Source organism: Bombus vancouverensis, chromosome 6 (assembly GCF_051014615.1).
Source record: "Bombus vancouverensis nearcticus chromosome 6, iyBomVanc1_principal, whole genome shotgun sequence".
Classification (NCBI taxonomy): Eukaryota; Metazoa; Arthropoda; class Insecta; order Hymenoptera; family Apidae; genus Bombus; species Bombus vancouverensis.
In genome coordinates this window covers 15619982-15645427 of record NC_134916.1, presented here as the reverse complement: position 1 = coordinate 15645427, position 25446 = coordinate 15619982, and the positions used below count along the sequence as shown (strand labels likewise).

The 25446-nt window shown below is 33.1% G+C and overlaps 1 protein-coding gene across 12 annotated transcripts; it reads right to left on the bottom strand.

The window, feature by feature from the left end:
* Positions 1 to 19: 19 nt before the first annotated feature.
* On the bottom strand, positions 20 to 25336 carry Pde8 (phosphodiesterase 8). 12 transcript variants are annotated; one of them, XM_076619662.1, is made up of 18 exons: positions 18428 to 25336; positions 11651 to 11739; positions 6306 to 6365; positions 5538 to 5728; positions 5397 to 5456; positions 5225 to 5291; positions 4939 to 5106; positions 4449 to 4663; positions 4200 to 4348; positions 3558 to 3688; positions 3345 to 3440; positions 3048 to 3247; positions 2651 to 2929; positions 2429 to 2555; positions 2195 to 2338; positions 1854 to 2015; positions 1185 to 1314; positions 20 to 1109 (listed from the first exon to the last, which is right to left on the bottom strand). In XM_076619662.1, the coding sequence occupies exons 1-18, from the start codon at positions 18522 to 18524 to the stop codon at positions 883 to 885; spliced, it is 2592 nt and encodes an 863-aa protein (XP_076475777.1). In that variant the 5' UTR covers positions 18525 to 25336; the 3' UTR covers positions 20 to 882. The 12 variants fall into 12 exon arrangements, 11 of the variants coding, with proteins under 11 accessions (XP_076475777.1, XP_076475773.1, XP_076475779.1 ...); XM_076619658.1 differs by having other exon boundaries at positions 5397 to 5728; positions 18428 to 18601; positions 19376 to 25336; XM_076619664.1 differs by lacking the exons at positions 11651 to 11739; positions 18428 to 25336 and adding an exon at positions 7798 to 8607 and having other exon boundaries at positions 20 to 273; positions 1042 to 1109.
* Between the last annotated feature and the right edge of the window lie 110 nt (positions 25337 to 25446).

The window sequence follows — 25446 nt, the reverse complement described above, 5'->3', positions numbered from 1 at the left end:
AGGATGTAATAAGACAGAGTGGTTGAATTACATGTATTTTCTAAAAAAAGGCTTACAACTGTACGACGTGCGTCGTATATTTATTTATCTCTATTCCTTAAATATAACGAATATTTTACAAATCGTTTGTACGGGGTTATTGTATTTTGGGACGGACGAAAGAGTATAAGAGGGACGATTGATTTCCATGGGTCACGAAGGTAGCTGGTATATTCGAAGTTCGGGGAGCTCTTGTATCTTTTCGATGTCCGGTAAAGTTGATATGCCTCGATCCTGATCACCAACGAAATAGAAACTCGGTACAATATTTTCTTAACTTTTTCGCTTATTTATGAAAGAAATAGTTCTATTTTTGGAATATAATCGAATTTAGATAGTGCCCTTAAAGAATAGCAGTAAAAGTTGAACAGTAATACGAGATTGTTTGAGAAGCAAGTGTGAAGTTCAAGACACAAGAATAATTGTATGACGTTAATATTTTCGAACTTTTTAACAATTGATAAAGAAAATAGTTCGTTTCATTTACCGAGTATAACTGAGTTGAGTAAAGTTTTGCAAGAATAGTGAGAGAAGTCGGAGAACAATACTCGTACAAAATAGTTCAAGAAGCGAGAGTAAAATTCAAGGAACAAGAGTGGTGAAATTCAAGCACAGTACTATTTGTGGTTACAAAATTTGTTAAGCTTTCTGATTAGTGATAATTTTGCTCCGTTTTTCTAATATAATTGAATCTCGTGAAGTTCTAAAAGAATTGCGAAGGAATTTAAAGAGTAATACAAAACGATCCTAGAAGCAAAAGTCAAATTTGAAACACAAGACTAATATTGAAGCACTATGTTATTAGTATTTACAAAATTTTTAAACTTTCAGTAAGTACAAGTGTCAAAAGTAAGACTCAATCACTGTATCTTTCATCTTCTTTGGCTGTTGATAAAAAAAGAATAGTTTCATTCGTTCCTTGAATATGGTTAAATTTAGAGATTGAAGAAAAATGCAGTTCAAGAAACAAGAGTAAAATTCAAGAATTAAATAATTCCTTACGTTATATTCTTTCCATTTCTCGTAATTCTGCCTCATATATCCCACCATCTCTGGCATGTCGATAAATGCTGAAAATAAAACAGAGTTACGCGCTGCACAAATACAAAAATACGTCTGAGCAAAGACGTAGATGCATCACTGACCATCCCACGCCTCGACCATGTCGTTGATAATGAAATCGACGAAACCGATTTGCGCTTTTGGTATCGAACACGTTGCTCTATCGAACATTGGCATCAGTACCGGCAGTTGCATCCTTTTTTCTTCGTCAGTCTGCAATAAATTATAAAATCATATCGACGAACTCGAACATGCGCCCTTGGAATTATTTTATGGATAAACTTTTTTTTAATATTTAAAACCAACAACACCTCTAAGCGAGGAAGAATTAAGCAAAAAAAAATAAAAAATAAAAAAAGAAAAAAACACGAAACATTGTTTTGAAGTTCAAGAAGTATAATTATATGTACATACATACATAATTATGAAGAGGATATATTATAATTTAGAGAATTTAGTTTAATTTTGTCTTTGAACTTTTACACGCCAATCTTATTCCGCTTTCAAAAAATAGAAGGACATATTATTTCATAAAAAGATATTTTCGGAGTAATTTTTGAATAAAATTGAAAGGAAAATCACGTGTATGTATATCGCCTCTTATATTTTTCTTGAATTTAAGACATTTGTTAACAACAGAAACATTTAGTGATTAAGATAAAAATGACAAGAAGAATGTTGCAAGATCAATAAAAATCTCTGAATTCCAACGGTGTAAATAAATCATTCGTGTCTTATTGAAGTAATAGTACCTGATTAAAATACTCTTCTGCGATACGTCTGGCCCATTCGACGCAACACTTCAATGGTCGAGTCGGATTCGACACGTCCGCGCATTTGATCATCATTCTTTTAACCAATACTACATTCTCTGGCTGTAACACAACTGACATATCCACGGTGTCCGTGTAATCCTGCACTCAAATTTTAGGGAGATTAATAGGACTGCTTATAAGAACCCATAGTGTTTAATATCGAGTAGAAATGACTTTGAAATAGATTTATAAAAAATAAACCAACTGGCAATTGACTGAGTTCGAAGTTTAATCAAGGAAGGATAAAAGCCAGAAAGAGATATAAATAGGCACATTACGTCTAATTGTGGGCTGTCCATCATCCTTGCACTGCAAATATTCATGAACTTAGCCAGATGTTCGAAATGTTTCGTCATCTCGGTGGCTAGGATCATGTCTATCACTGTTTGACGAAGTTGTTTATAGGTGTCTCTTTCCAAGTTCTATAAAATTAAATAATCGATCGTAACAAAATATCTCGACTTTCAGGACTAAACAAAAATGTATAAACTCGACCGTCGTTTGAAACTTACTTTGAAAATATTCACATTGTCATCCGACAGTGATAATTTAAAAGTTAGTGCTGCATGGTGTGATTCAAGGACGGATAGATCGTTGTAGAGAATCGCTAGTTTGTTGTCAGAGTTGCAAAGAAATTGACTGAAATCGATTAGAGTATTGAACGAATATTCGAGACACATAGTTTTAAAGAATTACTTAGATTAGTTGATTAGTCGAAGTAGAGCTTAATTTACCTAGATCTACCCGGATGATCGACGTCGTGAGCAGCAGCCGCAACCAGAGTCGCGACCTCGTCCAAAGGTTCCAAGATCTGTTGCAGCCTTTCAGACTGCATGAATCTAGCAGTAGCTTGTAACACATCTGCAGCGTGCGTTGAATTATGATAACTATTTCGACTCTGATAATTCATCTCGATTACGGTTAACCAGTTCTGTACGACCTTTTCTTCACAACCGAGTCTGGCAGGCACGCGGTACATATTCATGATGGTCGTCCCCAAAAAGAGTAGTGGCCTGCAACCGGATAAATTAATCGATAGAAGTTTAATACTTAATTAATTCTATACTTGGTAATATTATAAAAAAATGTATAGGTATATCAACTAAAACAATTTTCTTTAGAACCAAGTACCTTTTTTCGGTTAATATTTCTAGTTTGAATATATCGAAATTCCATTCCAAACATCTTTCCAAAATTTCCGCGATCTCCTGAGGCCCTCTGAAACTTTTGATTTGCATACGCGAGGAAGTAGTCGTAGTGAAAGCCTTTGACATCGAAACTCGCGTCGATTCAACTGACGATCTCCTCGATTCCCACGCTTTCCTCGGTGACTGTGTCGATTAATATTAAAAAGAAAAATCAATCGTTAAGAAATCAGTCGCAAAATAGTTGATACGTAGAAAGAATATTTTATAATTTGAATATTACGGCAAGCAAGGCCCCGACGAGATCGGTTGTTACTGGATCGGTATCTTCTCTTAGGGATGGCACATACAGTTCGGTAGTTTTGAGAATATCAATGGCCTAGGTAATTGATTAATATTTATTACGTTAAATATAAATATTTCAGGTTCCATTATATTATCTTATCATAAGTATCTCAAAGTAAAATTTGCAAGGAAGAAGGAAAGGGAAATGTACCTTTTCGATTTGTGCTGCTGTATCAGGGGTCGTAGATTCGGTGATCGCGTTAGAAAGAAGGCTGATCACTTTTGTAATGGGTGCATCTAATTGCAAACTGTGTAACTTGTGTGCACTGGACCGCCTGCGGCCTGCAATTCAATGAAAATCCTTATCGTTTCGTGGAAAATACAAAAATACTGATCAGTCGATCAGTTGCGAACATACGAACAAATTCTACGTGCAGTGTTTTTAATTTTATGATGGTCATGTATCGATATTCCAGAGACTGAAATACAGATAGTTTGATTGACTGGAATGTATCTTGAAAACATGTAGTCAGAACTTTTATTCTTCCTTTCTCTCGAATTTCAACCTATTTCCAAGTTGTATATGATTGATTGAAATATTTATCTCTTTTGAAAACAAGATGAAAGAATCGAATTTCAAATTATTTTTATGTCTTGTATAATTGTGATCGAGACTTACTCAGAAGATCTAAAATTAGCTGTTTAGTAATTTTAATTAAATGATTTCAACGACGAAATGTCTTTTATTTCTAAGTCGAGACAAAAGACGAAAGTACTAGATTAGTTTCAAGTTTCTTACGAAACATTAAAAAGCCACGAATTCTAAATAACAAGTTGAAAGTGAAAATATTACCCTCGCTGGACTTCATATCAGATGTCCTTCTCTGAGACACAATCATGTTTCCTCTCGAATACACGGACTGTGACGGAGTCGGGCTGAGCGAGCCAATATTTTCCGACAAGTACGTCGTATCGTATATATAAATATAATGAGTCGGTTTTCTGAAAGAAAATAGAAAACCATTGGTAGAACAGACGAGTAAAAGAAAGATAGAAAATAATGTAATCTACGACAAAATGGATAAATTCCGAATTCACTTACTTCAAGCTAATACTGAAAGGTATCACCCTGCAACTGATTGTGATCATTTGATTGTTCTTTCGTTTACAATTCATGTTCCCTTCGAATTCCCGGCCTTTGCTTATGTGTTGTTCCATTAGAACAAAATTATCGTAGACCACTATATCCGCGATGCTTTTCCCCAAGATTTCGCTGGTCTTATAGCCTAGTAACTTCTCGCTAATTTTATTAACAAACTGTAATCAAAAAAGTACACGATATATGGTCGCTAACGCCGAATATATAATAAACGAGATACAATTAAAAAGATTTAGATATCGATAATTCTTTTAATAATTTTATGAACCGTTCAAAGTCTTGAAAGATATATGCATGTTTTTAAATTAATATAATGATATGTAGAGTAATAAAAAAAATTGAGGTACAATCGTCGTGATGAATATTTAAAATGTCAAAGATGTGGGTCTTTCATTAATTATACACGAATGAAACAATTAAGAACTCGTATTACCTGTACAATATGTTTATCGTTCGTCACGTGTACCATGTCGCGGCATCTGTCAAGAGCTACATACAGCGCGTTGGCAGCCGCCAGTTGTGTCCTTGGTAATAGCGCACTAGCATAAATTCCTACTAGTTCGTTTATTAAGAGTCTCTCGTGGGAACACTCCATTAGAGCCTGAAACGAGTCCCCGAATACTATGCGTCCATAATCTTATTTAAAACAGTTAAGAAAAAGGAGAAAGACTTCATCAAGGTTAAAATCTGAGTCTTCCAAAATTACTCTAGAAACTCACTCTGCTGAATCCTGTCTCCAGTAAATCCAGCGTCACAATTTTATCTTTCTCGCCGTGCATAAGGAACCTATTATAATCCCAGCACGAAAGGAAAATCAGAATTATCATTTGAAGCAAAAGATCAGAAAAATTGTATAATCAGGAAGATTCAAATAAGTATAAATCAGCTTACGATTTCTTTACAAGTGCTATAATAATGGAATTATGGTAAGCGGGACTAGACCTAATCGCCCTGAAATAGATTGTATTTATTAGAATATAAAGTCGTACGCCCGAGGAATTTGGTTGATTTTTAAAAAATAATTCTCCGTACCTACAAATCGTATCGGCCTCTGCAGCGCGTTGCCCCCGATGATCGATGATCACTAGCTCGTGACCTCGATTTTGAAAGAATTCGACCGCTTTTTCCGCGTCTTTCGCCACCGACACGCTCCATCCCAATCGCCTCGAAGTGGTGGCGAGAACGTCCATTTGTTGGTCATCTTTGGGGAAGACCAGTAATATCTGACACGTTCGAAGAATTTATTTCATAGTGAATTATAACCCCAAAGAATTTGTACGATTTACGAGTGACACGTAGAAATATTTGAACACTTGTCTATCGTAAAAAGCTTTTACGAATATTAATATTAATATATGCATATATAATATGTGGTAAAAAACATTTAGAAATTTTATTATCACTGTAACGAGACTCGGCTGCGATGATTATATTGGTCAAATTTAAAACTAATCTAAGAAAGTAACATGAGTAGCATCACCACTTGTCCCTACTTTTCAGTTTCTCTGATTAATAAATGAAGTATTTTCACGTATTTCGTAGCTTCTAATATATTCATATTTCCAATCTTATTTCAAATTTCAGTGATACAACCATTATTTTTCCACATTACAGCGCTAATGAAGTTCCAAATAGTTTTATACAACAGGCGTAACATATTCATAGAAACTTTTTATTAGTGTTGAAATATGTTCGTGAGCACACTGTATATGACTAATACTATTAGTCAGGAAACGTAAACAGGCTTATCTATCGCTGGATACATTTAATTGCAACGATAGGAAAAGAAGCTTGACTTACTTTTATGAGACTAGGAACACTGTTCGTTAACGGATGAGCTTCGATATTTTGCGGTCCTTTCTGAAATAAGACAATAAATGATGAACTTTGTAACATCAACGATTAATTCAGTGATCTTAGAAGTCAGCCTCAGATTAAATTTCTTTTCTTTTTTTTTTTTTTTATTAACACTACAATTGGCCAGGCTCGTTCAATTGTGCACGTACTACTAGCACGGACTCGCTAAAGTAAAGATCCGTTGGGAGATCTCGGATAACCTTAGCTCGTCTTCGTGTACGCGGTGATCCTTTTAATGTTTTACTTTCTTCATGTTGACGTTCCGAGCTTCGCATTCGTATTCGACTACGTATTGCTTGATTTTAGATGGTGTGGAATCGTGGTGTAACCTATACATGTTAGGAATCGCGGCAAAGAAACAAACAAGTCTGAAGTTAACACGTATAAGAGCGAGACATTGAAGTTGGTCATTCGATTTGAAGAAATAAATTTCCCGATAACTCTTTCGATTAGTTGACAATTTTTATTTCGTATTAATTCAAATTATTAGAAAACTATCTAAATTCAGAGACACTGAACATCTTTTTTCGTTATTTCTTTTATATTTTGTCCTTCCTTCAAATCTCTTTCGACCTAGATTCTTCGACTATAGGACAAAGTACCTCTCCTTGTCGAGCTTTTATTCTGAGCGCGCGAAACGTCCCAAGTACGAGGTACAGTTTGATCAATCGATACTGAAGTGATCTCGAATCTCCTTCAGAATTGTTTGAAAACGTATCTTGAACACGGAGCATGCGCGCGCAATGATGATAAACGAAGAAACATTCTGGAGAGGAAGTCCCGTTTCAGTGTCTAGAAGTTATTATAAATTGAAATTACATAGAAGGATCAGTTACATATATTCAAGCTATACATATTGTATACATTCTGGTAGTTGTAATAAAAATTTGTCCTGATTGATTGGATTATTTTCTGTCGTCAAAAAATATGTACGAAATAAAAGTACGAAAGGAAATTCAAAATCGACTGGAATTCAGAACATTGTATAAGATAATATGGATTACAAATTCTAGGATACATGAAGATTGAACAGTGTTTTATGATTACCAATTCTTGGTAATCATTATAGAATACCAAAAGCCATTTTCTGTAAAACAAAGTATTTAGTCAGAAAGTGTATAAACCGTAATAAAAGTTCTTCCTGTTTGATACATCGTTTATTTCTACGAAGAAGCACGCGAAAAGAAGATAACTCGAAATCTTTTTATCATTAAACATTTTTTCAGGAGGATTACGCTATATCAAAAGATAATTCTTCAAAATTAATGAAACGATATTTTATAAATGGATATTTATAAATTTATTAAGATTGACGAAGGGTAAAATATATTTTAGAAATTGATATCCATAAATAGATATTGAAAAGTCAGCGGAAAACTGAATAAATATTATACGAAAGAATCTTCAATTACGTTTCACAGAGGTTTTCTGGTACCTGTGTCGGCGACACAAGCGACGGAGGTATTTCGTTTACGTGTATTATGTCTCTGTTCGTGTCCCATTTCTTTCGAAAGGGATCGCACAGTACGCGGGTGATCCAACTGTACCATGTAGATGTCCCATGGATATTCGCGTCCTCGGTCGAACCGCAGACGTAGATTTGTATCTGCGTCGACCGCCTCTTATTTATTTCTAAATCGATCATTAGTACGAACGTAATAGAAAATCGTTAATCGACACAAACGATGCACCCGATCTATTCCATCAATGTACACTTGACAAGTAATAATTACGCATAATTAATCTCCCATACGAATTAGGTCGTGCGAGTCACAATTGTTAGTTCACGAATAGAAAATTGAGTTTAATTAATCGATTGTTCCAGTTGTTTACATTATGCGTTAATTACATATTCACTCTGTAGTGGAAAGAAAAATTATTGTTCAACGAGGTTTATAGCTTACAGCGTTGTTGAAATACGCATTCACGGAAAAACATGCATCACGATACTGAATCGAAAATATCGTGGTAGATCGAGATTATCCTTTCCACTCTCTATCAGGAGCAAAAGCTCGACTTTATCTGCGATAAAGAAGCTCTTCCAAGAGTGTCTTTGTACGATTATCGATAGTGGATTGAATAAACAGTTGATAAAAGGAGCTACACAACACAGTTGATCGATTGGAAATAAATGATATCTGCGATTTTTACGAAGCTATTGAAAAACTCATAGACTCAATGACATTGTAATTTTCTTAATATAGCTTGATAAGATTACTCATATATAGTAAAAGCAATTTTTCAACCATTTAAAAAGATGAGATTAAATACGACTAGCTTTCCAACTTATTAAAATATCTATTGATGAATAATTTTAGAAACGAAAACGAACGCAAGAAATAATTCGAGGTACAGGCTGAATGATTTTAATTCAAACAGTTCCTATGGAATGGCGTGCTTCCAAAGGATAAAAAATAGTCTCCACTGAAAACCAGATTTCTTTACAGTAGTTTATTATAAACTTTCCAGACACAAAAATCAAAAACATCTCCTCGCTGCGAACGTGCTCACTAAACCATCTGATAATTGAATGTTTCATTAGCGCTTACGCTCACCATTAAATCAAATTAAAACGAAACAAACAGTTCGGACTCGCAGAAAAGAATCTATTTAAAAAAAGAAACCTACCGTCACGAAAATAATCTCATTGTCAGCCAATACTTTATAATAAATTTCAAAGACTTTAAAATCAATACTAAAACACGAACAAAACCACGCGAACTCAGAACAAACAATCTATTTAAAAAAAGATCTATTGTTACAAAAATAATATCAGTTAATAGTTTGTATCACATTCAGACGACCTTAAAATCAATTTATTACGTACTAATTTAATTAGAAATAGGGAAGAAAAGACTAGTTAAATATCGGAATAATTAAAAAAAAAATCCTCGATAACGTTAATTATCTACGTCTTAAAGCGAGCAAACAAGAGCGAATGAACTTCCTAAAATTTTTCGACGAAAAATTGTGCAAGATAGCAGTTCCGGTATAACCACTCGTTCAGCTTCTTTAGCTGCGCCATTGGTGTCTATAGACTGTCTATAGACAGTAGCTTATACCCTGTTTATAGTCAGTCTGTCTGACCAAGCAACGGGAGAAGCTCGAGCCTAGTGGCGTACATCGTGTTTCTACTAAGAGAAAGAAAAAGACACGGTGTAGGATTGAAATAGGTCGCCGTTGAATAATTCGTTCGGACGAGAATCAGAGCTCGACAGACTGATTAAATATTCAGGGTGGTTAGGTCGTATCATGATGATTTTTCGTCGCCGCCCCTTTTGAAACTTCCATGAAAACAGTTGACGTAACATTAATGAGACCGCACGGTACGCTGAGAACTTGCCACATGTTCGAAACGAAACAGTTTTAAATTACTTTTTTCAGAGAGGGTTAATTGCTGATGAGCGAGCAAAAGCTTCGTGATTCGTGAGAAAAGAAAAAACCGATACCGTGCGTTTCCAAATCGATTATTCTACTTTTTTTTCCTGCTCTCCTCTTATCTTGTCGCGATAACCATAAACTTTCTTCTATTTTCTATTTCCGGAGATCGAATGAAGAAAACTTTGAAGTTTTGGATGGAATTTTGGAGAAATAATTTTTGCTCCTGATCGTGGAGGATTGTGCAGTTTGATGTTGTCGATGAATGATGAAGGATGTGGAGATCGGATTGAGAAAGTTAAGGGGGAAGTTAAGATTTGGAAGGAGGGGATAGTTGAAGGATGATTTGATTGAATAAAAGTCAATAGAAATGACACTGGAATGATTGATGTTTGTTGTAATGGTTATTGAATTGTTTTGGAGTAGTTTACTGACAGCAGGCATAAAGTAGAAAGTTCATAGTACTAAAAAATAATTTTGAGGTCTATATTTATGCATGATCTTGAGATTTCATGTGTTTTCTCTTGAATGCCATATCGGTAGTTCGTTATAAAATTTTTTTATGGATTGAAAATTGTCAGTTAAAAGAGCAAAGTATATATTGTAATGTATTAAATGATCATGGATTTAAAATGACATGATACGATGTTTGAGAGCTTAGAATGTCTACCCATGAATGTATCGCTAGTTCTTATAACTTAAAAACTTGAAACAGCAATAAGAATAGTTAAAAGCAGTAATCTAAAAATTGTCAGTAAAAAAGACAAAGCAAAATTTAAGTTCACTGAACGAAAAATTGAACGAGTACCAAAGATTTTAAATAGAATAGCATTTTATGATAGTTAATCGACTACTTTGCAATTGTAATATATAAAAAAACAATTTAATGGCCACAAAACACTAATTTAACAATTATCCAAGAAAGTTTTCAATCTAGCGTGAGAAAAATATTTGTTTTTTTCTGTTTTTTTCTTTTTTTTTATTGAAATCAACAAAATTTTGATTATGTTGTGTTATAATAAATAAAAAATACAGTTTAAAGGGATATATCGTGATCGAAATACAGAGAAGAGAAAAGGTGGGCACAGGTGAAAGGGCACAGTCCAAGAATATCGATCGATAGTGGCATCGTGAGATATATTTAAAGTAGGTTAAAGTACAAAAACAGATAGTCGAAAGGAACGTGGTATAAAATGAAACGACTAAAGCATAAAACGACGTAGTAGCAAATAATTAAAAATATGCAATGCAAAACATAATTAATGGCTACAATGAAAGCAACTACACTGGAATTTAACAGGTCATTATCTTAACAAATTGTTGACTAACGATAAATATACATGTCTCCAGTACAATTGATTCTAACGTTACTAAATTATGTCTTCGTTACGAAAACATATATGATACGAAAAAGTATGTTTCCATTATGATTAATAATTGATAAAAAAAAATATTTTCCTACGCATCAAAAAATATTGGAAGCAGAAAAATTGACTGTTTGCCGACATTATATTTTGCAAAAGTAATTATAACAATTATAATAGAGCATCGTGCGAAAGATAGTAATAAGCAGCAATTAGATTCGATTGCCTTTCGTTTATTATGAAAAATTCAAAGTGGAACATTGCTTGTACGCCGTTATCTTAGATTGGAGCCACTACACGTAAATCTAGATTATTAATACGGCGAAATGCTTTATACGTCATCTATCGTCAAAGCGTTGCGCCGATCTCGCTATTCGATAAGTACATTTAGTTTCTGTATCAATAATATTTTTCCATTTTTTAAATTAACAAGCCAACAAACGTTGGAAAATAGTTTTAAACGTCTTCCATTTGGCAAAAGAATTATCTAATATTGAATGTACGTAGACGTCCGGGATGTAATAACGATAACAGAAATTTACTTACTAACGCTGAGCAATCTGCATTTTCGTCGTCATCAACAGCGACGTCTTCGAACGACGATCTTCTTCTTAAAACATCGTATTCTGTTTTCCCTAAAAATCAAATACATTATTATATATAAGTTAAACTTTAGTTACACGACATGTTATCTCAAAATAAAAGAAAAACAATTTAAAGTGCATAAAAAAAATTAAATATCAGATAGTATTTAAACATTAGTATGTTTATATGTGCTGCAGCAACGAGACTTTCTTGAATTGATTCATTAATCGAGTAGTTACTAGTTGATATCTTGACAATAACAAGGATTGTTTAACAATCAGATTATCAACGGGCCGCCACGACAAAATCTGTGGGTCAATAGATCAATAGTTAAATGACAATAATTAATTGACAATTCAATGGACTGTTTTCAACTATCTTGTTGCTATGACAGATTGCACAATTAATCGATCGTGCTCCTTTTATCTTTAATATGAAATCAATTCATTGGAATGATCTCTCAAATACCATTATACTATAAAATGCGTTTCAAATTTCTTCGCGAACTCTTTATGTGTTTCTATGAATATTTTATTATAGAAGATATTACAAGATGAATTGCATTTGATCTTGAATGCCAAATCATTTTTTTTTTTTATGAAGTATTTATATCCTTATAGTGCACAGCGTATAATCAATATATTGTATAACTGAATAAAAATTTGTATGGCACTTAACTGCTATAAATATTCCGTCAAATTGGATAATTAAAGTTGACAAATTCGTGGGAGCAATTCTATAATATAAAAATGAGCAAATCGAAAGAGGGTGTGTGTGAACGAGGTCGAACATAATACCTTATCTTCACCTTTTATGGCAGGATCATTCAGCATTTATCGTTCGATTCGAATGGATCAGAGTTTAAAGATAATTGATCGAAAGTAGGGCGCCTTAATTGGACAACGCGAGCAAGAGTTAGTAGGGACAAAACAAACGCCATCGGTTTAAACTAAAATCGACAAAGTATACCATAGAGAACTACGTATATTGTATAGGTATACATATTTTCTTGATTAGTAATGAGAATTTTTATAGCTATTGATTAAATTGATCCCCGATTCATGCCCTTTCTTATGGCGCTCAGACTAAAGTAATTCCATTCTTTCAGCTTGTAGAATTACATAATATTCAAGTACGAAAATGTCAAATTTGACTATCTATAAAGAATATTGTGATTTCTTGGCTTGTCCTTTATATTCTATAAAAACGGTACAGCTATTACTGATCGCATTTTTTTTAAATTGCAAAGTGTGAATGTGTGGAGTGGCATAATATTTTATCGGACAATAAAGCTCTCTCTTTATTAAGAAAATTAAAAAGTATCGATACGAGAAAGAATACCTTGATCAAAGAAATAAATTTTCTAGCTTATTGACTCGTTCTTAATTTTTACAAAAATGTTAAAATTACTATTAATCGCAGTTTGCTGGAATTGAAGAATATCAATATGCAGAGTCTTACGATATTCATCGAAGCGAAGAGTTTTCTCCCTATCGATGAAACTAAAGAAAGTTGATATAGGAGAGAATATTTGAATCAGAGAAACAGATATCGTGTTACTTCTTGACCCGTGCTTAATAATTGCGTAATTTGTCTGTGCTGGTAAGAAAAATTACACGACTTTTTTCAATATAAAAGAGAAACTACTGATATGATTACGTACCATTGCTAAGTAATATGTCATCCAGAATATTTAATCCTTCGTTTGGAAAGAAAGAGTCATTCGAAGGAGATGCCATATATGAATTTATAAATAAATAATCACAGTGTCGTCTGGCTGTTTATTAAAATGTATACAAAAATCTAAGTTGATGCTCGGTACATAGTTGAAAAATCGGCAATCAACTGTATGCAAATTGTGAAATGATCGATTTTTCGATTACGTAGATCAGTGTCAAAATAAAAATATAAAATTCTATTATATAACGAGTTCAGTTACATCGTATTTTTATAGACATTTAAATCGTCTGTTTTTCGATTCACCACAGTCACCAAGGTAATTAAAGAAGTTTATCGAATCAGCTTCGAAAATAGGAAAAACCGAAATTAAAAGATTTGCGAACAAGTGCACTCGGCCAAATTCCTTGCGACCTCCGATATCTTCCAATCCTTTGAATTACACTGTCCATGTCCACCTACTACTAGTCACGATACACTTCGGCAGAAAAGAAGAAATGATTCCTTAAAAGTTTAAAGATGAAAATCACAGTTAAGAAAGTTCAAGAAATCCAGGGGGAGAAATCGGCGCGCGTATAGCGAACGATGCGTTGTAAGCGGCTCAAAGACAACGACTGGTCGACGGAACCAAAATGTGCAGGTTAAAATTCTACGCGTGAGTGAGTGGCCTCAGAAACGAGATAGGGTCGTTGGAGAAACTCGTGGTACAATAGCCGTGTATACTCGTTAAACACGAACACGCTCAAAGGAACACGACCGGCCGAATAAAATTTCGCAATTAGAGACGCTCGTTAATTATTTTCTTTCTCTTGCAAAAGTGCTTCGAGCAATGACTGTAATTGAATAAACTGTAATATTACCGTTTCTTATAGAGATTTTGTAATTAAAAAACCATCGCTTTAACGAGACGATGTTGCCACGGATACATTGATACCAATAATATTTGTATTTGGCTGTTACGTTGAAGATATCTGCTTGGTATTTTTGTGCCTGCTGTTTTAGTTTTGATAAATAACGGCAATCGATTAGAGAGTTTAGAGTATTGTACGATTGAAGCGAAATATCAAGGAAATTGATTTCTTTCTGATAAGTGTGAGTAGGACGTGCAGTTTGTGAAATGGCGCTTGTAGAATAATTGAGATCAATGAAAGCTATGTTTGAGCAAATGTTTGTCGTCAAAGGTGCCTGCTAAGTGCATTGCTATTGTGTAGATGTAAAGATGATGTTTATTCATTTGAAGTCGGTAAATTGTGAATATTCTAGAAGAGAGTCTGATAGAGTTTGAACGAAGTTACTAAAATTTTACGGATGAATTAGACAATTTTTCCTTCGATATCTTGGATAATGTCTATGAGATCGTTCGATGAAAATTGACGCTTGAAGATGTCAGTATTGGAAACGATGTCAATTAAACAGCTGAAGATGGTAGTACAGATTTCAAGTAAATTTCAATCGAGGGTATTAGTAAAAATGTCAATTAGAAAGTTAAGGAGAAAGTATTTCGAAAATAGTTCAGATTCAATCTAACACGGAAGAAAAACGTTGGACATTTCTCTTTGAATATCTTACGCAATGGTCACAAGATTGGTCACAACGAATCTTACGTTTAAATGAAAACTGAGGTAAGACGTTTCGATTAAACAAATAATAAGAAGCTATTTTTCAGACATAGTCCAGACTAAATCTAGTACGAAACGAGATATTCCTAGCCACAGATATCTGTCCAATCTAGTAAGTTATCATCTAATTTCTCTCTTACATTAAACGTACACACTGTGGCCGAATATAATCTCAGATGCTTCGATCGAAATACGTTAGACTGTTATAAAAATTCGCATATTTCAAAAGAATACAGGAAAATAGAGCGCCGAGTAAAACAAACGAGAAGCTTCAAACTTCGCAGTGCATCGCTACTTCAGTTTTCAGATTGAAAGAGCAAAATATTTTTTAATTCGTATCTTTTCCTGCAACATTTCTCTGCCACTTTCAAGCAATTTGAATCAAAATGATAACGTTTCGTATTTGAATAAAAATATAGGAGAATCGGATGCTAAGTAAAACACAAGGCAAACTTCAAAAATACACCTCTATTTCGGCTTTCAGACTAAAGGAGTAAAATATTTCCAAGCTGATACTTTTTTCTGCATGATTCCTCTGTCACTTTGTCCAATGATAATTTCCAATATTTGAATCACATTTACACCAAAAACGTAACTGGATACTGTCTTACTCTAAATTAATATCTTGAAGATTATTAAATTACGATTTCAAATTAAGATTCTCTTACTGATCGATCTTTTAGAAAGACAAAAGTTGCGTTTTTTTTATTAGTGAGCTTCAATGACAAGAGCAGAACAATGAATAACACATAGCTAATTTGCTTGCACGCTCCCGAAGGTCCGAATGGAATTGCCATCCGGCATTATCTGTGTCTGATTTGCATTCGTAACCATCGACCCAAATATATGTGGCTCCCTATCACAGAATCAATATAGCGTTTCGACATTGTACCTTTGTGGCTTGTATGATAGAGCTTCTTGCTTACAAACAACCAAAGTAACGCGTTCTGCTTCGGGGATATTCAAATGGATGGATTTTAATGAGGAGGTGGATGACGAGCGAGAAAAGAATATTTAATACGATATCGATATTTTTGATCAATTCGTCGTGAGTATATAAATTGGAAAGGATATATAAATTGCATGGCATCTAAATATTTAAAGAATTCAGATAAATATACTGCAAGGAATAAAAAATTTTCGTGGCACGTGTTTTAGAGCTTATTTTCAAGACGGAAAATTGTAAAGTTCTTAGTAAAAAATGAGAAGCAAAATTTATATTCATTCAATAGGAATAAATTTAAATGGCACTGGGAACTGTATGTAGTATTTATTTGACGATGCTCGAAGAATTTCACCCCCTCCATTCGACTATTAATAACGTTAAAAACAACGAGAGACAGTGGATTGTTTCAAAGATTCTAAAATTAGAACTAATACAAGCAAGAAGTATTAACAAGTGTTAACAAGTACTACAGTACTAAATCTTTATAAGTTATCCTCCGCTATAAGAATTTTCAAATAACATTTGCTCAAAAACCCATCTCTCTATTAAAACGCCGAGGAAGATCGGACGAAATCTAAAAGAAAGCTCAATCTATAAGCATCTCTTTCGACAATGTTGCATCAAAGTCGAAATTAATTCATTTTGCAACCCCTTAGAAACACGCGATCTAACCATGATCGAGCTACGATCCAGCCTATCACCATGCAGCATAGAAATTGTAATTTCTAAATAAAAATGATATACGATATTAAAATTACAATTTTTGGATAAGATCGATACACGCTGTTACAATTACTATCGCTAAATAAAAATGTAACATTAAAAATCATAATTCCTTATGAAATTGTTATCGCTAGATTGGAATTACGTTTCTCGACTAAAATTGATACTCGACATTTGAGTTACGATTCTCGAATAAAATTCATCCACAACGTTAGAATTAGAATTTCCGAATGAAATTGATACACGATATTGAACTTACGATTGCCGAATAAAATTCGTTACATGACACTAGAATTATAATACCCGAATAAGATTGACTCACGACTCGTTCCATCAAAATTCACCAGGGATGTAGTTAGCTTTCCGAAACCTCGCGGCTCTAATTAATTCATGTCTCGAACATTGCCTCCAGTCGAGGATACAGTGTATGGCCACATCGTAGAGAGACTAGGTCAAGGAGAATCACTCGTGGTACTCTCTCGTGCCGCTCCTTTGCGAAACGCAATACTCCTCAGCTGATTGCAATATTTATTTTCGTTCGTCGGACGTACGCGAGCCGACATCGAAGAGGTTGCTTTCCCGGCGTGTGCCATCCGGAATTATCAGATCTGATCAGTGATTTAACGATCGATAATAAATTCGAGTAACTCGTGTGATGATAGCTTCTCTTCCTTTTCCTTTTTCTTTCAAACGTGTTGTCGAACAGTTGTACGATCAGATAAGAAAACGATATAAAATATGAGATACGAGATAAAATATGAATTATATGAGAAATAAAATAACGGAGGATTTGATTATACGAATGTAACCAGCAGTACTCATACGTATCGTGTAATCCGCTTGGGATTATTTCACGATAGATCGTTGCGCGTTAAGTAGTTCAATTTGCCGTAATATTGCGAGCATCATTGGGCTGATATAACCGACAGAACGTTAAGATTAATTCTAGACTTTGGAATCTTCTCTTCGAATTTAGAATTCTGATTTTCAGAATATGCGTAAGAATGGCTACTTTTACGTTCACTGAAAAGAGTAATTTAAATTGAAATTCGATTTAAATTTGAAGATACGTAGGAACGGCCTTTTCTCGAATGGATTATTTAACTTGATTTTGAGAAGCTTTTTTAAAAAAAATAGATTATTATTTGGAAAGTAGGAAAAACTGGTATAATTTCTTGATTAACTAAAATGGCAGTGAAAGTACTATATTACTATAAAATTATCGCTAATTTGATTCCTATGTTAGTTAAAATATAATTAATTTTAGAATTAATGAAAGAATAAGACAATAAAGTAGTTGAAAAACTAGCACACAGACCATAAACATAGAAAAGAGGTAACAGAATTTTTTAATCATTTAAAAAAGCAATGCAAGCATTACTATTGAAATATTTAGTTGTTTGATTGTTAATTAAGAGTAGAAAATGATTATCAATGAATAAATGGAAGGATTATAAGTTAAAAAGATAATTCAAAATAGATAAAAAATTTTATTATTTACAAAGACTGTAGAAACATTAATTCGATTGTGAATAACAATTAAGAAAAGTTTATTAGTGAGTAATTGAACAGTTACGACGAAACAGTTGTAAATTAATTTACCTCGAGTATTAATAGTCTATAAAAAATATCTATAAAAGGACACAGAAGAATAAAAAACAAAAGAATAATAAGAAATAAGTAACATATCTGATGATTAAAAAGGCTAAATATTCGGAATTTTGCAGCGTGATGCATAATTAAAATTCCATGAAGGGTAAAGAGAGAAATTACCGAGTAAAGATCCTTGGTTGACCATATCCGAGTGCTTTCTCTTTTCCGCCTCCCCTGTATCCTCTATACATTCCAACATACTAGTCTTGCAACCCATCCTCCAAGCAATTTCTCACCTCGTGCACAATTCTTTGTTCCTCTTTGACATATCGTTCACAGTTCATTGACTGGATTCTAGAAAAAAAAAAGAAAAAAGAAAGATAGTTCCTGTTATAAATCCTGTTATAATAAGTTAGGTTACAGTACTTCTTCCAATATTTTTTTGTCGAAGGAAGGATCTACTAAGATACACGTATATAAAGGGAGCTTATCAAATTAAATTACCTAAGAGATAAAATCGCTAAGAATTAATCAAATTATCCAAATCAATTATCCAAATTAAATTCGCCAAGAAATCAAATGTTCGAGAATTACAAAAATTATTCAAGCAAATATCCACAGTAAATTCTCTAAGAACTGGAACTGTCATGATTTATTAAAATTCACAAATCAATTATCCGAATCGAATTCTCTAAGATACGAAACTGGTAAAAAATCATGAAAAATTGGCAAATCAATTATTCGAATTAAGTTATATTTACAGAGATAACGTTCCATTCACATACAAAGATAACAGAAAATTTCTTTGCAAATATTTATGATACATGAATATTTACGATAGGGAAAAGATTCACGACAAGAAACGTGACTCGCATAATTAATTCGAAAACGAGAATTCGGCATGTTCGAGAAATGCAAACAGGTTGAACGTTCCTCCTCAATGCCGTGGAACAAGTTCGAGAACGATGTGCATACATACGTACGTATGCTGGTAGTACAGGAAGTATCGAGTGAGAAAGAGACTGGATCAGAATGAGTAGGCAATTCTGAATATTCATGAGGCATTTACAACACTATTGAACATAAAACAGCATGTTTGTAAATTGACCGAAAACAATTGAAACTTACCATGAAAAACGTGTACAAGGTGAATTTGGTTTTCATGATTCTTGAAGAGTGCATGATAATAGAAAGGATGAAGTTCTTGCATGGTTTGAGCACTTGAAAGTGTTTAACACTGATTGACACTAAATTACACGAGACATGTTTCTTACTGCACAAATTATTCCTTTGGTTTAAAATTTTTCATTGAAAACTGCAATTACACGAAGTTCCTTTATGGTGATGAGATCCCTTATAATGACATTGTACGACGAAGAAAAATTAGGCTTATCGAAAGCAATTACCAGGCGTAAAGATTCATAGATTTTAAGAAATTACTATAGATATTTTCGTATAGTTCTTTACGGCATTAACATAATATAACGTTGTAGATTATTTGAAAGAGATATTGCTAAGATGAAGTTATTCGAAAGATCAAGAAATTGATAAGTTCTTCAGAATAAAATTACGTGATACGTAGGAAAATAAGTTTTATCGCTTAAGAAAATTAGCCAGTAACACAGATAAATTAGATTAAAAATGAGAATAAGCTAGCAAAAGTACTGAGATATTATAAGTAGAATACTTTAGTAATATTACTCATATGAAATCAAGAGTCAGCAACATAACTTAATTACTTTAAAGAATTTAAACATTCTACCGTTTTCCAAAAATTCAAAAATTATCCTAATATGAAGTAAAAGATTAGTATAAGCCGCATAGTAAAATTAACGTAAATCATTTAATATAGATCATTGAAAAAGATAATGTTTCAACGAAGTATCAATCCTTTACAAATCTTTTACTCAATACACACCGCTGAACAACATTTAGAAACAAGTTGGAATTCTCAAACGAGCACCAGCTACTCACGACGAATGTTTTATAACAATATTATAACATTCTTTGCAAAATTACAAATTCATTTGTATTGGATCGATATTATACGCAAACACGATTTCCTGCACAAACCGATATTCCACATTCATGAATGTTCCAACACCTAATTTTAGTGAAAACTTCAATTTAACTGGATAAACTCGAAATACTCACTAGCACGAGAACGCCGAAACAGAAACTGAAAATTACCATCAGCCAGCTTTATTCGTAGCCCAACTAACAAACTGAAAGAGTCATTTTGTCTGACACTGAACCGGACGACACGAAAGCCAGCTCGAGAATCACAGACACGCGCTTTCAATCGCTGACATTCTTCTCTTTATCTTATCACACAAGCCTGTAGTCTACAGGCTGTGGAGATCACCAATTCCAAAAATTCCTACATCCAAAACTCGCTCAAACAACAAATTCACGTCACAAACTCCACCCGATTTCGGTTTATTTCACGATCGTAATTTCTTCAACCATCCTAAACAACGTTTGATCGACGTAACCGCGAGGATTACATCGCGTTACTAAACACGTAAACACGTCATCTGTGCACGAGAAAATTTACGTTTTGCTTGCTTGAGAGTCGGAGAGAGAAAGAGAGGAAGAGATAGATGGAATTTAATCTAAATCTCGGACAACACGTTAAGAATTAAAAATTTCGAAGAAAAGTAACGACAATAGGCTGTCAATGAACGATAGATCCTCTTGGACGTAGACCAAATTGAGAAATCATCGAGTTTGTCAATCGATAGTTCGGTCCCGATCGAGATCGCGTTTCAACATTGGCTCGAAGCTTCCCAGAGACATTTAGACCTCGAGGCCGCACATTCCTCGTCAACCATCCGATATTTATTGCTGTCTGTTTGTTCCCACTCGCGAGTAATTAATGTCAACTTTCAGCTTTCTGATTCGAAACATCTCCAAAAGTTTTATTCTCCAAAATTAGAATTATTGATCGACGACGAAATATTTTCTATTAAATTCCTTGTTTTCCCCTATTTTGTTCCAAGTTGCTCACGATATTTTAAAAGTTCCGTAAATTAAAAGTTCCATTACAAGTACGCGAGAAAACAGTACACAGTGAGGATTGATCGATGGACGACTAGACGAATCACGTTTTCATCGACGATTTTTCAACCACGATCGACCGATCCATTGTTAGGCGACACAGTATCCCGAGATGTGCACGAAGTTTTAATAAAGCTAGGCCCAGTTGTGTAGACTGCATGGTGGCCTCGAATCCACTGACTAAAGTTCGCGATTCCACGAGGACAATGTGAGCTGAAGAGGCCACAGGTCGGGATGCCTCAGCCCCTCTTCTTCTTGAGCACGTAGCCAAATTATTTTGTTTGCTCTGTGGTACTGCGTCGACGCCAGGGGATCTCTTCTTTTCTTTAAGGGCACGTTCGCACTACGTGACATATGATTTATTCGTTTATTAGAGTTTGTTTTGATAAGCAAAAAAAAATATCTGTTACGAAATTTTTGGTAAATATCTTTTCAAGATAAAATTGATCGGTGACAGATTACATTTTTATAAGGAAAGGAAAGGATATTATTTACAGGTTTCTTCTTAGACTTCAAATTGATATAACTGCAAAGTATTTCTTGGTAAATATCCTTTAAAGATAAAATTGATAGTTTACAAGGACCTTTATAAGGATGTATCGCGTGACAAACGATTCTTTAGCTTTCTTGCTAGGTTTAAGTTTACTATAACCAGATGATGTTAAAATTGATAAGATTAAAATTAAGATTAAGGTTACCATTCTTCGATAACAAGATAAAATTGATCGATGTCTAAGTTTATCCTCATAAGGATGTTTCATGTAAAAGAGAATTTTTTTAATTTAGATTTCTTGGCAGATTTAAAGTTGGTGTAACTAGATGTTTTTAATTGATACATCCCTGATAGTTCATATCTTCGTAAGGATGTTTTATGATAAAGAGTGCTTTTTTCGATAGATTCATCGATAGGGTTGAAGTTGAGCTAAAGTAGAAATTTTAGAAAGGTATATATATATATGTAGGTTGAATTAGGTAGGATTAGCGAGATAATGATTGAAACATTAGCAATTACATCTATAGATAAAGTCCATAACTACTATGATACTATGATAGTTTCCCAAAAAATAATATCGTTTCAGGAAATTAATGATTAGAATGTTAAAAAGATAAATGTACGCCCATTAACGAAATTAATTGCGGCAACATCTTGAAGAGCAACATAAACCATTAGCAAAGATTAATCGCAGAAACTAACGTAGTTTCTCCAACAAAATTAATGGATACTGTGTTTTGGAAGCTATCGCGGATTATTTAGTTAGAATAGTCGAAAACACTAGAGGTAGAATTCGATGTGAAATATTTTTAGCGTTTTATTGAGAAAGAGGATTCTAAGAGGACTCTAAGAGTAATAGCAAAAAAGATCGTTTATCTTAAAAAGTTTATTAATCATTTAGGAAATAGAAAACAAATATTTTAATTTTATTCTCCATAGCTTCTAAAGTGAATCACGAACGATTAAATGACACTGTAGAGACAATAGACATGATTAATTAAGATGCATACAGTTAGACAATGAAATTATCTTACGTATGTTATTTAATAATTCATAGCTTGATCGTATTTTACTGGATTGAGAAGATACTAATGATATTTTTGATGAATCGATAGATACAACACGGATAGAATAATAATAGGTACAGTGGCATGAGATAGTGTATGATAGGTTTGCAGCACGATACGAATGTCACGTTATGAAACATTGAACAGAATCTCCTTGAAAACATCATTCGATTTGAAAGGCTAATATTGCACACTGTCTGAATAGTAAACAGCAATTGCACTCGTGACCTGTTTGGTTTTGCAGAAGTTCAAAACGCAGTGTAGAGATAAAAAAAAGCTGGATTGGTTTAATACGAACTTTTAAAATGCAAAACCCTTTAACCTGCTGTTTGGGTGTTTATTAATGCAGCTTTTTATATTAATACTATTTGTTTAAGAAGGTTATAGAAAGGTGAAGAAAGTGTTGGTACGAAGTAGAAAATATAAAATAGCATCAAATAGAATTAACATATATATGTATAATCTCTGCATGTAAAAAAGAATTTAATAGGAAATAAGAAGATATAGTTATAAGAGAGAAAGCGAGTGTTTCGTCCGAGATCTGTTAGTATGGACTCTTCAGTAAGGCTTACCTAAGACAGTAAGGCTTAGACACAATGAGAGAAGAGAGAAAGAGATATAGTTATAATATATACGAAATATAAAATTAAGTACTGATATCTAAAATATAAAATGAACTGTCTATTTCGAAAGATTCGAAGCATCTGCCAGAAGAAAATATAGAAAATCGTTTCATGAAATAACAACATAATGTCTCTCCCAAAGATGGAAAAATAATAATAATATATAAATTGAATTAGAGAGATCTCAATCTGGATAGAATCTTCGAATCTAAATGGAAAAGAAAGTAAAACAAAGATTCGTTAAATTTCGTAAGATTGTTAAATTTTAAGTATTCATAAAAAGAGAGTACAGCAATTTATTTTAGATATAAAATAATAACACGATATATCTTCGCACAAACGTAAAATATTTAATAGGATACAGGTAGTCAAAATGTGAATGGCCATAAACTGATAGATAGATGATAGATAGATAGAAGATTTCAAAATGCATGTAGAAAATCCTTTTCCCATAAAGATTGATTCCCATAAAAATTGTGGCATACAGACAAGTCGAAATTACAAAATTAAAGATCCATTTCAAAATCTATCTAATAAAGTTCTCAGTATTATTTTATAAATTAATAAGACGATATCTTCCTCTGGAAAAATACAAAAATTAGTAGGATATAAGTTGAACTGTTTGAAATTGAAACTTTAGATTGCACAAAAATTTATATGTTTGAACAAAGAGGACTATAGAAGAAGAAATTACATGCTCGGCTACAATCAAAGAAACTTAGCGAGTATCTAGAATTTGAGTGTGACAAATAATAAGATCATTCGATAATTGTTATTATGAATTTACCTAGCGGTAGTACAAAGCGATTATTTGTCTAGGGGCGCTTTAGTTTCCTTGGCAGAAATTATCTTTGCCTGTGACCTCACTGTAATGCGTTTATATCTAATTGTTTTGCTCGTTGCACCTTCGTTGTGGAACTGTATCTTGCACATGGCGTTTAAATTAATACACCTTTCCAGATGACTATACGCGACTGAAGTAAATATTCGTTCTGAAAGTTTTAGGATCGTAAATATCCAAATAAAATCCTTCGCTGCTTGTTACTCTTTCTCTTATTGTTAATTTAAACGTTAAAAAAGTTTCGCCCTCTTCGTCCGAAAATTTGGAAAATCTGGACCCATGGAAAAGATTAAGTTTTACGTTAATCGAAGTGTTTGAAGTTTGAATATTGCAAAGGATTATTAAAGTGGTTAAGGTTAAAAAGTGGGATAAAAGATAATGAAAAAAGTGATGAACCTGCGCAAAGTAAAATAATAATTAAATATATTTAGAGTTTAACACCGCGGTATTACAATTTCAATGAAAATACGAAAAGTAACAAAAAAAAAAAGAAAAAAAAAGTACATTGAAGATATTAAGAAATATGATAAACAAAGACGTACCTTCTTGCGTTTAATCGAATAGTCGCAGAATAGGAGTATAAATTAATTTGTGGTTAAAAAGTGTACATTGGATTTATTAATTAAGGGCTTTTACTTGTGAATAATCGTTGCGCAGTTAATTGATAATTATTATAATCTAAATGAACTTATTTACGTAAAATTATTATAATACTTAAAACAAGAAAGTTAAAGTAAGAATAAATTATAGAACTAAATTGCTTCATTTAAATGAAGAAAAATTAAGAATTGCAACTTTTAAAAATAAGTTATATGTTTCTTAAAATATTTGAAAAATATCCTATTGTACTTCTTATGAATAATAGTAGCCATCAGAAATCGAGAATACAACGATGGTTAGCACTTCAAGATTAATACAAGCAAACAACTATGAAGATTAACAATGGAGGTACGAGAATATTAATGAAAAATTTAAATGTTCAATATATTTTTAAAATGCAATAAAAGTAATAAACGAAATAAAAATAGTTTCCCGTTATTAACCTCTGTATTTGCTGTGTTTCCACATTTAACACTCAATATATGAATCTCAATTTTATTTTCTCGCAAATACAA

Excerpts from the sequence above, each read along its gene's own strand:
- Pde8 (XM_076619656.1), bottom strand. The coding sequence starts at position 8,007 with ATGATCGATTTAGAAATAAATAAGAGGCGGTCGACGCAGATACAAATC. Across the intron at positions 5,292-5,396 it reads ATAGCACTTGTAAAGAAATC|GTTCCTTATGCACGGCGAGA; the intron begins GTAAGCTGATTT and ends GGATTATAATAG. Across the intron at positions 2,016-2,194 it reads TGGACAGCCCACAATTAGAC|GATTACACGGACACCGTGGA; the intron begins GTAATGTGCCTA and ends ATTTGAGTGCAG.